The sequence below is a fragment of the Xiphias gladius genome, chromosome 21, assembly GCF_016859285.1.
Source record: "Xiphias gladius isolate SHS-SW01 ecotype Sanya breed wild chromosome 21, ASM1685928v1, whole genome shotgun sequence".
In the NCBI taxonomy this organism is placed as follows: Eukaryota; Metazoa; Chordata; class Actinopteri; order Istiophoriformes; family Xiphiidae; genus Xiphias; species Xiphias gladius.
In genome coordinates, this window is record NC_053420.1 from 24633991 (window position 1) to 24646816 (window position 12826).

Here is a 12826-nt window from a genome sequence, read left to right on the forward strand (position 1 = left end):
ACACAATTCACAGACAGATTGGGCCAGTGGGGCCACACAGCACATCTTTGCCCTGGGACCCCTATTGAGTTAACCCAACCCTGGCTGAGATTGTTAAAATATTTCAGCCAATACACAAAACACGAAACCCGGCTAACAACAAAGCCCCAGATAGCCCACTCTGCTGGGTAAGGGGATGAGCACTGAATATAGTGCCTGAATCTATTGCTGTCACTAAGGTTTACTATCAAGTCAAAGAAATTCAATGTAAAAAGATTGGCTCGTTTTTGCACAGCACTGGTTTCATACGCCATGATGACTCACCAAATGGAGTGCAGAGTAATAGCCCAGCTTGTCCCGGTAGGAAAATAATATTGTTTGTTCTCAAGGTTGAGAGTGGCGTCGCTACAAATATGCAGCCAAACGTTGTCTATTAAAGTTTAATCTACATTTGTCATTCGTGGAAATACTGAGTCTGGTCACCATGTTTTTTTTTGGTTTTTTTTAAAGTAATCATGGACTAATTTACTGTCAAAGACACCTTGTAGTCAGGTTTATTTATGTAGCGTCATGTCCCAGTAGTCTGATTCATCTACCTGCACTAATCAGCTTTTTTTTTTTTTTTTGATAAATTCACTAAAAAAAAAAAAAAACATACAAAAAAGTCTTTCTGGTTTGCTTAAAGTAGTCTACTGTTTGCTCCCAAATGGGAAATGATGTAAACACACACATCAAGTGAAGCCGCACAAGCTGTTGAGTGAAAGAATCCAGCAGGAGGAGGAAGAAGGCTCCGACTGAGAGGCCAACACAGGAAACTTATCTGATGTTGATGAATAAATATGAACAAATTAATTGTTTTATTTTTTTACATCTTGTCATTATTCAGAAACAATAAACAACGGCTAAAAAGCTGCTGATACATGTGTAACCAAACGCCTTGCAGTAACTGACAGAACAAATGCTGCACGCGACAGATTGTTGGCCTCATATCTATTTAAATATATAGAAGCCGTTTACTGTACAGCTGTTTATGAGCTGACACAACGAACTGTCGTTGGATAAGGCATTATCTCCTACACTAAATAATAATTTTGGTGTTACTAATTGGTGCTTTTATGATATTTTTTACATTGGACGTGAGGCTCTGGGTGTCAGGCTTGTCATGTAAGCAACATCTAATTAGGTGTAAGTTTAGTATCAGTCCTAAAAACGGTCACACACTTGGAGCCTGAGCACAGACATGTTCTTTGAGCTTTACAAGCATTGGCGTTTCTCAGTGGCTCAGTGCCTCCTACCCATTGAGCTCAGGTCTGTTGGTCAATACTGCAGGGCAACACACACACACACACACACACACACACACACATACGCACACACACTCTCACACTTCATGTCCCTCCTCCTGGACAGAGAGCTTTTTTCTCAGCAGTGAAGTCAGCCAGTGTTCAGTGGAAGTTTGGTCATGTCTGGACTGCTGGGTGTTCGACCGTTGCTGCTGTGGGGCTGCGCCTGCCTCTGGCTGCCCAGCCTGGCCCGTGGGGCTCTGGTCGTCTCCGGGAACCATGAAGCTCCACAGGTAACCTCACACACTTACCTTTTCGTACCTTTTGATTTTAATTTTAAATCACTTCGCTTTGCAGTTGGAGTTTAATTTTGCCAGAATTCATTTTATTTAGTAGTTCCTGATTTAGCCAAGACTGATTTCTTATGAATAATCTCTTTGACCCAAACTTTGCTCCTTCAGTACTAGTTTGCACTTAAATCCTGTTCAGTTTTATAATCATTTTACTCCTACTAACTTCTCCTCTGTATGTGTATGTGTGACACACAATTATTTCTTAAGAGTTACTTTATGTTAAGGCGGTGTTTGTTTGTTTTTGTTTTTTTTTCAAATATCTGGCACCATGTTGGTTCACCCTGCTGTATTCGTATTTCAGGAGACAACTGGAACTGCCAGATCACTGCAGGTACTTGGCAGGAAAACTATTCACAGGCAGTCTCCCCATGTTACGGTGAAACTAACTTGTTTGAAATTTGCATCTTTCTGTTTATCCATATTCACCAAAGTTTTGGTGCTTTTTAATTATCAGTACTAGGTACTGAATCATGATTACATGACTTAAACCTCAACATAAAAAAAGTATCTATTTTTAAAGATCTTTAAAGAGATACATAGATAATTCATATTATTAAATAGCATAAATCAACAGTCACAGTTGAAATTGCCAGCTTTGTGCGGGCTTAAATGTTGATTTTTCAGATCTAACAAGAATATCATCTCTTTTTTCTTTGTCTTTTGTCACAGAAAAGAAGTACAAATGAGGCCAAGGTAAGGAAATAATCTATTTGTATTTTTTTTATGATTATGATAGGAACTTGATTTATTTTGTAAGAGTAATTGTATGCAGCAGCATCAAATTCACCAAACTAACAATTAAAAAGCCTATAAGCTTACATGTGTGGAATTGCCAGCAATAAAAACATAAATAAATGCATATAAAATTATAAGAAAACAGATAGCAGAGGGGAATAAATGGTGACATGAGAGCAATGACAATTCACACATTATTCACTCAAGTAGCTTCAATATGCTCATTGATTTCCTCACGATTTGTTGGTCACACAAAGAACTCAGGCCCCCATGTTTGACTCCAGTAATCCTTGAACAGATCTGCACAACATCGTTCAGGCTGCTTCCGTCCTTCACTGACAGGCTGTGCAACCAGCAAATAAAAGAAAAGGTCAACAGACTCAAAAAAAGATCAATTAAAACAATTACTGAGAATAACTGAACTGACTGAAAAAGAGTTTTGTTTTTAAATATCCACACTATCCCTGCTCAGAGCCCCCAGCACCCAGGTTGGCTCACCCAAACAAGCCTCATCACAACACTCCCAAAGTGGAATCAGTGATATAATGCCTTTTAAAACATTTTTTCAAGCTGTTAGAATTTTCTTTGGCACGAGTCAGGACAGCACAGTGTGGGCTTGACCCAGCTGCAAAAAAAAAAGAAAAAAGAATTCAGTTTAAGATGACATAAGAATAGCAGATCTTATAGTAATTCACTGTATAAAAGTGCTATATGTGAAGTGCTTGTGATACGATTTCCATATTCATCAGTGTTTCTATCTTTTCATCTCACCCTTTCTCTCTGTCTCAGGTGGAAGTGTACAGTGTGAAAGTGGACTGCAGGGTGACATCTCGTTTCGCCCACACCGTCATGACCTCCCAGGCCCTGAACAAGGCAAACTCCTCTCAGGAAATCTTCTTTGAAGTGGACCTGCCCAAGACCGCCTTCATCACCAACTTCAGCATGTCAGTCTTTCTCCACTCCCATTTCCACTCTGTCCACATTCCTGCATGAGTTATGACCATCTGTGTACAGGTCAATGATTATCCCTGCTTCCTTTCACATTTGTGCTCTGAAGCAGATTTTCCGAAATGATACAGTTAATTTACTTTGCTTAAGCTGCATCGTGTCATTCTCCATCTCTGCGCCTCACAGGGAAATTGACGGTCATGTGTACGTTGGGCAGGTGAAGGAGAAAGAGAAAGCTAAGAAAGTGTACGAGAAGGCTGTTTCCTCTGGACAGACTGCTGGACTGGTCAAGTGAGTCAGTCGAGAAGAAAAATACTTAAACCCAGTATGCAAACACAAAAATAAACATTTAAAGCAACCTCTACGTTTTGATGGACTTGGTGTGAAGATCCTAAATTGACCATTATAACCATAAAATCTCACAATTATGTCTGTGTTTTATTACAGGGCATCTGGGAGGAAGATGGAGAAGTTTTCAGTGTCTGTCAACATTGCGGCCAAAAAAAGCGTGACTTTCATTCTGACCTACGAGGAGCTCCTTCAGAGGAAACTGGGCCAATATGAGATTTCAACCCGAGTTAAACCCAAGTCACTGGTCCACGAGTTTGAAGTGAATCCATGCTCCTGATTAAATTCTGCCTTAGGGTGATTTCATTAATCCTAAAAGAGTGTTTTCCCTTACAAATGATCTCTGTCTCTGTTTGCGCGCGCGTGTGTGTGTGTGTGTTTGTGTGTGTGTGTGTGTGTGTGTGTGTGTGTGTGTGTGTGTGTGTGTGTGTGTGTGTGTGTGTGTGCGTCTGTGTGGAGACAGATTGTGACAAACATCTATGAGCCACAGGGCATTGCTTTTGTTGATGCCCATGCAACCTTCCTCTCCAATGACCTGCTCCCCCTGGTGGAGAAAACTGTCACAGACAAAAAGGTATTCAAAATTCAAAATGATTTCAAAAAATAATAAACAAATTTCTGTCCCAAGAATTAAGAATGAGCTAAACTGAATGTATTTATCCCCTTGTCAGGCACACATCTCTTTCTCACCAACTATGGAGCAGCAGAGGAAGTGTCCGGGTTGTGATGGAACATTCATCGATGGAGATTTTATCATCAAGTATGACATAAACCGAGCGAAGAGCCTCGGGGACATTCAGGTCAGCTGTCGATAATTGCTATAGCTCAGTATCTGCTGCACACACATTTCAATTATGCTTCACATGTAAAACCATACAGAGTCACTTTAACATTCTTTGTCTGGATGTTATGTTGTGAGAGAAAAATGGATGAATCTGTGATTAGATTGTGTCATTCTTTCATGTATATTACTGTTCATTACGATTCTCTTCCCTTCAGATTGTGAATGGATACTTTGTGCACTTCTTTGCTCCCCCTGACCTGCAAAGAGTCCCGAAGAATGTGGTGTTTGTGATTGACAAGAGCGGATCTATGAGTGGAAGAAAGATTGTACAGGTGAGAGGCTGTTGATGTGGTTCCAATATACCGATGCCCACGTGCACTCATTTTGACCTCTGACCTTCTAACTCTTTGTAGACGCGAGAGGCATTGATGGCCATCCTCAAAGACATCAACGAGGAGGACCACTTTGCCCTTATCCAGTTTGATGACAAAATCGAGTCCTGGAGAGACTCACTTAGCAAAGCAACTAAGGAAAATGTGGCTGAAGCCATGATCTACGTGTCACAAATAAGGGATCTGGGAGGTTAATAGAAATACAAGTGACACCAGCTGTTATGTCAAATGCCAAATGTCGTCTTTACTCTTTCAATGATAGGAATACCTTCTGATATTATAGATTTTACTGTTGTGTGTTTTCTTTTTAGGAACCAATATCAATGATGCAGTGTTGAGAGGTGTGGAAATGCTGATCAAAGAAAGGCAGGAAAACAGGCTCCCTCTGAGGAGCATTGATATGATTATTTTACTGACTGATGGAATGCCAAATTATGGTGAGCATCTAGAGTGTGTGCATACTGTAGGATATACTGTATATACTATATTTGTGTGAATGCACATTTGATCAATGTACTTTATATTTAGCGTTAAATCGGTGTATGTTGAATCTGTGGGTTTGAAGGAGTGTCTAACCCCCGGATGATCCAGGAGAATGTGCATTCTGCTATTGGAGGAAACATGTCTCTGTTCTGTCTTGGATTTGGAAATGATGTGGATTACTCCTTCCTGGATGTGATGAGCAGACAAAACAAGGGATTGGCCCGCAGAATATTTGAGGGTTCAGATGCAACACTTCAACTTAAGGTGGCAGGTTTAGGCTATGAATACATTTCTGAGCCAATAGTTAGATTTTTGTAAATTTAAATTTAAATAATACCAGCTACAGACAGGTGACGAATTAAAGGAAAAATCAACATAAATTGTCGCAGTCAGGTGTTGGGCCACCACGAACCACCAGATAAGCTTCAATGCACCTTGGAATTGATTCTACAAGCCTCTGGATCTCTACCGGAGTGCTGGACAACATTCTTCCAAAAGATCTTCCCTCATTTGGTGTTTTAGATGGTGGTGGTGGAGAGCGCTGTATTACACGTCGGTCCAATTTTTCAGATTTTTCCTTTAATTTGACAACCGTCTATATGTCATTTTCATCCACAATACTGTTATCACTATTTTTGATAAAACTATAGTAAAAGCTATATATATAGCAAATTCTGTACAAATATATATGCTATTAATTTCAGGGTTTCTATGACGAAGTTTCCAGCCCTTTGCTCTCTGAGGTGGACCTGCGTTATCCTGACAATGCTGTCGACTTCCTGACCACCAACCACTTCAGCCAGCTGTTTAATGGCTCCGAGATCGTGGTGGCTGGTCGGCTGACAGACAACAACCTGGACAACTTCCCGGTGGAGGTGGTCGGCCAGGGGGTAAGGAGAAGGAGATGGCAGAAATTTAGAGATAATGCTGAGGTGGAGAGAAGACTATTATGTCTGTTATTACTCTGTTTATTAGACAGCATTTTTTCTTATTTTCTCTTCCCTGTAGTTTGAGGATAACTTCATGGTGCAGGGCCAGGCCAGTGCTGTGAACTGGGACGTCCTGTACCCAGATGAGGAGTACATCTTTGGGGATTACATTGAGCGTCTGTGGGCCTATCTCACCATCCAGCAGCTACTGGAGAAGAGGTCAGTTTGAGTCATGTCACTCAAGGTGACACCTGAATTGCTTTAGCTTGAAAATTAATATTTCCCACAAGTCTCAGGAAAATCTCTGTTAATGATACTCATAGGCCGTCATCTGAGAGCCCAGAATAAACCTTGTAATATTCATTTATAGATTCCATAGTGGTTTTCTGAATGCCAGTGTCATATGTGGCAACTTCAGTATATTTTCCCTCTTGCAGCAAGATTGGTTCCCCGGAAGAGAAAGTCAATGCCACAGCCAAGGCGCTGGACATGTCTCTGCAATACAACTTCGTCACCCCTCTCACTTCCATGGTGGTCACCAAGCCTGAAACTGAGGAAGGAACAGAAAGGCCTCTCATTGCAGACAAGCTGACTGAAGGTAAGGGAGGAAAGAGAGGGTTTAAAAAGTGATACAGGGCAGACTTTTCATGGCATGGCTACAGTCAAGCTTTTTCGCTGCAAAAAAAACTTCTCTGTAGTACAGTCACAAGCAACTCTGGCTACTGAATTCATATTTTCAACATATAATTGCTCTTTACTCAACTATATCAATAGAGGCTGGTTCTCCAGTGTGAACTGTGGCATGTACCAAGTTGTTCTTGTTCATCTGTTTTTTTTTTTTTGACAGAGCAAAGACAACAGGCAGAAAGAGGGAGTAAGACAGTATTGTTTTCTTTTTTTACCATAAGCATAAAACAGATTTATAGATTTAAGTCAATTCACTGAAATGGTTATAACTTGGTTTTCATTGTTCTTGTAGTACATGTAGCACATCAATCTCCCGGCCCTACGTTGAACAAACATTCTTACCAGTCACCACCAACATATTTTGGTAAGTTCATTTTTAGCAATGCCAGCTGCATGACTCTAGGGATGGCAATGTCAGTTTGTCAGTCAGTTGCTCTGTCAGTCCATCACCGCAACTATTAGATAGCTTGCAGAGAAATTTTGTACGGACATTCATGGTCCTCAGAGGATTTGCATAGCAACAAATGTTAGAGAATTCAGATGCTAAACTAAAATGGTGAACATGGTAAACATTACATGCAAAACATCAGCTTGTTAGCATTTTCACTGTGAGCATGTTAGGATGCTGGTGTTAGATTTTAGCCCAAAGCAAACACAGCTGTGCCTTAGCACTGCCTTACATAGCTCTTAGCATGGCTTTGGACTCTTAGGGTTAGTGACATGTTGTCATCAGCATGGTGAGCCAATACTAAATCAAAAACAAAATCATATTGATTTCGTTTAAACACTCATTGTACTCTGGTATCACCTGCAGTGGACGGAGATCCTCATTTCATGATAGAGCTGCCAGACAGAAACGACGCTCTGTGCTTCAACATCAACGCCAAACCAGGAATCATTTTCACTCTGGTCAAAGACCCAGAATCAGGTCAGTCCTGAGTCCTGATTATCATCATGACTTTCTTACTAGCTTACAAGTGCAAAATGTGGTCCCTGGTGTCCTTCCTATAGACCAATATGTAGAACAAATGTTAATTTTTTTTTCTCACTTTGTACACTTATGTGCTAGTAAATCATATGATGCAGTTAAAGAGTGAGTAACTCCAACAATGTTTCCTCAGGTATTTTGGTCAATGGACAGATAATTGGAGACAAGAAAATTCCCCCCAATGGTAAAATTAATACCTACTTCTGGCGGTTTGGCATCGTCCACCAGACTCTGGGGGTGAGGCTGGAGGTGAGCACTCATGACATCTCAGTGTTCCAGGACGGCAAATGGGTCAAGCTGCTGTGGTCTGATACAGCCTCTCTCAAAGGACCCAAGTGAGTGGCTGCACCGTCTACATGTATAATATGAAATGTAAAGTCCAGTTCTGGACAATTAATTATCATCTTCTTTCCCTCCATTTCTTTCTCCCCCAGTGTGGATCTTTTCGTGACCAAGGGTCGCAGCCTAATGGTAACTTTAAAAGATTCAGTCAAGTTTGTGATACTGCTACACAAAGTGTGGGAGAAGCATCCATACCACCCGGACTACTTGGGTTTCTACACCCTGGACAGCCACCTCCTCTCCCATTCTGTTCACGGCCTACTAGGTAGAACATGACACACTTACCAGGAAGTAAATTGCATGGTTTAAGTTTTATAGCAGGTCAAGAGAAGTGATATGGATTTCTTTTCAGAATTTAGAGTGGTTTCTCTTTGAAGCAGACAAAACGGAATAAGATAATTATTTTTGCTTAAGTTGGCAAGGTGGACAGATTCAGAGCAAGAATAATTATATTTTAAGATGATATTTACTGTAAATCTCGGGTCGTCTTCCAGGTCAGTTCTACCACGGGATTGAATATGAGGTGACAGACCTGCGTCCAGGAGAGGTTCCAGAGAAACCAGATGCCACTATGTATGTGAAAGGACAGGAGCTCAATGTGACCAGGTACACTACTTGCTTCAGATAAGTGTGTCCCATCTCAGTGTGGAAGAGTTTGCATGTAATCTGTATCCTACATGAATAAATGTGCTCTTTTCTTCGTAAATATCATTTGTAAACATCACATGATATTTTTGTCTCGGTCCACAGAGGGTGGCAGAGAGACTTCAGGAGGGATGTGAAGAATGGAGAAAATGTGCCCTGCTGGTTCATTCACAGTAATGGAACAGGCCTCATTGATGGAGATGCAAGAGACTACATTGTGTCAGGACTTTTTAAAACTGTTTAAAAACATGTTACACATCAATGTCTACCACAGATCATCAAAATCATAAAATAAATATTAAAATCTGCCTGCGTTTACCGCATGAATAATATAACATCGTATGCCCAAAGGCAAACAGGCTGCATTATGAGTGTATTTCCTGAAATTATAAGAACTGGAAATAACACTATTCCAAAAGAGTGAGAAGTACTGGGAGACATATTCAACAATAATTTGTATTCAAATACATGGGACACAGTTCTTAAAGATGGACTTAAGCTAGAATTACTCATTTTAGACTGTTTAGTCAGTGTTTATAATGTCTTTACTTTGGTTATTCCTCTGTTTTCCTTAAAGACATGACTTTAGCTTGCTAATTTCAAACCTTTGTGTGATGACACCTGACACAACCTGCTTTTCCCAGTTTAAGTGTTGCTAATGTCAGGAGCTGACAGGATGTAAAATGGGATCCAAACTGTTTCCAAGCAGTGAAACTCTGATGAAATGGTCTGTTACAGTTCATGTGAAGTCTACTGTACAATTCCTAAACAACATGAGACCTAATAAATTTTATCTTGATGGTGACAAATTGATAAAACATTTCTTCTTGGTCAAAAAGTCAGAAAGAAATACTCCTCCATGTACCAAATGACTCTGAGTAAAGTTTTACTATAGGAAATATCTGCACTTAACAGTAATTAAAGGTGCTATATGTGAGATTTTGCGATCGGTACATAGCCAACGTTAGCATTAACAGCTGTTTACTTACTAAGAGCTTCAGCCATCATTGCGTTTACAAATCAAAAGGTTAGGAGGGCAGTGCTACTTCTCTTGTTGGACTGATGGCAAACTGTCTGCTAAAGTTACTCACTATTACACAATGGTGTTACAAGACGGGACAGGCCCTGGGCTAGCTGGTTAGCATGCTAACTTCAGTAGAATAAAAGAAGTGATAGAAATAGACGCAAAAGGATTTACCATTGGTGTTGCTTTCCACCGCTGGAGATAGCTCCTGGCGAGTAAAAGAATGAAGTTTGATGCTGAACTCGCAACGTTTTTCCTAGACAGCTAAGTACAAAGCTGTTATTGCTAATGTTGGCTGGGTAGCAATAGCAAAAACTTACAGTTAGGTGCATAAGGACACAATTTCTGTAATTTTGCCTCTGTACACAACCATATTGGATTTTAAATTAACAAAACAAGATGTGATTGAAGTTTAGACTTTGAGGTTTAATTCAAAGGGTTTCACAAAAATATTGCGTTAACCGTTTAGGTATTAAAGCCATTTTTATATGTATTCCCTCATTTTCAGAGGCCCAGAAGTAATAGGACAACTGACTGACAATCAGTTTATGGCCAGGTGTGGCCTGTTCCCTCGTTATTTCATGAAAGATTAAGCGGATAAAAGGTCTGGAGTTGATTCCAAGGGCTGAATTTGCATTTGGTAGTTGTTCATGGGAACTCTCAATCTGCGGTCATAAGAGTTGTCAATGCAAGTGAAAAAAGGCCATTATTAGGCTGAAAAAACAAAACAAACCCATCAGACAGATAGCAGAAACTTCACGAGTGGCCAAATCAACACTCTACATTTTTAAAAAGAAGGAATGCACTGGCGAGCTCAGCAACACCAAAAGGCCTGGAGGACCACGGAAGACAACTGAAGTGGATGATGGCAGAATTCTTTCTGTGGTGAAGAAAACCCCTTTACAACAACTAGCCTGGTCAAGAACAATCTCGAGGAGGTAGATGTATCACTGTAGAAGTCTACATTCAAGAGACGCTTTCATCTATGTAAATACAGAGGGTTTACCACAAGGTGCAAACCACTGGTAACACTCAAGAACAGGAAGGCCAGATTAGACTTTACCAGAAAACATCTAAAACAGGCTTCCCAGTTCTGGAGCAAGATTCTGTGGACAGATGAAACCACGATTAATTTGTACCACAATGACGGGAAGACAAGAGTATGGAGAAAGAAAGGAGCGGCTCATGACCCAAAGCACACAACATCACTGTCAAACACGGTGGAGGCAGTGTTATGGCATGGGGCATGGCTGCCAAGGGAGCTGGGTCACTGGTGTTTATTGATGATGTGGCTTCTGATAGAAGTAGAAGGATGAATTCTGAAGTGTATAGGGCTGTACTATCTGCTCAGATTCAGACAAATGCTGCAAAACTGATAGGACGGTGCTCCACAGTACAGATGGATAATGACCCAAGACATACCATGAAAGCAACCCAAGAGCTTCTTAAGACAAAGAATTGGGATATTCTTCAATGGCAAAGTCAGTCACCCGACCTCAAGCTAACTGAGCCTGACTTAAGGGCAAAAAAGACCGGCAAACAAGCATGCAAATGAGGTGGCTGCATTAAAGGCCTGGCAAAGCATCTCAAGGGAGGAAACTCAGTATTTGGTGATTTCCATGGGTTCCAGACTTCAGGCAGTCATTGCATACAAAGGGTTTTCATCCAAGTATTAAAAATAATCCCGATTTTTTTGATTATGTTGGTTTGTCGAATTACTTTTGAGCCTCTGAAAATAAGTGCCTATGTGAAAATGGCTGTAATTCAGTTAACGCAATATTTTTGTTACAGCCCTCAAGTTAAAGCTGAAAGTCTACACTACTAATACCCACATTCTTGCATGCAGTAAATGCACAAGTACAGACTTGAAATTGAGTATTGGACAGGCAACTCAGGAATGGATGGTCCCTCCTGCTGCAGCACAGAGCGTGGGTGGAGTATAACTTTTACTGGAAGACTTGATCCACACATGCCTCGAATTCACTCCACACTTGTTTTCAGCAATTCTGGGGGAAAGGCCCTTCTGTTTCTCAGGCATGACTGCAATGTGGAGATACCTGCTGCTGCGGGTTTGGATTCCAGCTCAGGCCCGACGAGCTCTGGTCATTTCCAGGAGAGATGCTGTGACACAGGTATTTAACATAAACTATGTGTGCAGTAGTCTCGTGTGAACAAATGCCTGGTTTGTTATTTTCTATGTTAGCTGATACCTCATTGATGACAAGTATAAACACCATTTATGAAAGCATATCTTTCCCATGAAGAATCCTCAGGCATGCAGGAAGTGATGTGCTTTGCATGGCTGGCAGCAGCCTTTTGTTTTCTGAAAAAGAATAAAAGAACATCTGTTTAGAGGGCACAAATAACAAGGCTACATAGAAAAACAGAAGAGCGCCACAGAAAATCAAATAAAAAAGATGCCAAAGAAGTAGTGATCCGGTCATCCAGTCCTCTCCGGGAACACTAGAGCATGGATAGCTTACAGGAAAAAATGCTTTAAAACTGCTAAAAAAACCAAAAAGAAAACAGCTAAATATCAGTGACCTGGGTTGCATTTTAAGTCAATATTGTTGTTTGCAGGTGTGATTTTACTTTGTACCTGTATGCACAATGGAGCATCATAGAAAGTAAATCCTCAGCAGACCAAAACATTAAATGTAGGCTAAGCTGCAAGCAGAGCTGTTTATGAGTCTTTTGATGAATGTCCAAGTCAAGTCTCGAGTCTGTTAGTGCACGTCCAAAGGTCCCAAGTCCTTGAGTGCAAGTCAATGTCAGTCATTATAAGCAAATTACAAGTCGGGTCTTTTAAGCATCAAAATGCTGACCATTAAAATGAAGTGGAATTTGAACATTTTCTTTCCAAAGCTGTATTAATAGCGATTTAAACATATACAGGCTTATTAATT

The 12826-nt window shown here is 40.6% G+C and overlaps 1 protein-coding gene across 4 annotated transcripts; it reads left to right on the forward strand.

Annotated features, from left to right (window-relative positions):
* Positions 1 to 1214: 1214 nt before the first annotated feature.
* Positions 1215 to 9692, forward strand: LOC120783297 (inter-alpha-trypsin inhibitor heavy chain H3-like). Of its 4 annotated transcripts, none has more exons than XM_040116184.1 (23): positions 1215 to 1287; positions 1390 to 1555; positions 1917 to 1991; positions 2285 to 2308; positions 3140 to 3294; positions 3485 to 3589; positions 3746 to 3908; positions 4110 to 4220; positions 4318 to 4446; positions 4646 to 4762; positions 4844 to 5012; positions 5134 to 5259; positions 5388 to 5569; positions 6010 to 6195; positions 6314 to 6453; positions 6672 to 6832; positions 7082 to 7108; positions 7214 to 7285; positions 7736 to 7849; positions 8043 to 8244; positions 8344 to 8516; positions 8746 to 8857; positions 9002 to 9692. In XM_040116184.1, the coding sequence occupies exons 2-23, from the start codon at positions 1442 to 1444 to the stop codon at positions 9138 to 9140; spliced, it is 2796 nt and encodes a 931-aa protein (XP_039972118.1). In that variant the 5' UTR covers positions 1215 to 1287; positions 1390 to 1441; the 3' UTR covers positions 9141 to 9692. The 4 variants fall into 4 exon arrangements, with proteins under 4 accessions (XP_039972118.1, XP_039972120.1, XP_039972119.1 ...); XM_040116186.1 differs by having other exon boundaries at positions 1917 to 1946; XM_040116185.1 differs by lacking the exon at positions 1215 to 1287 and having other exon boundaries at positions 1332 to 1555.
* The last annotated feature ends 3134 nt before the right edge of the window (positions 9693 to 12826 follow it).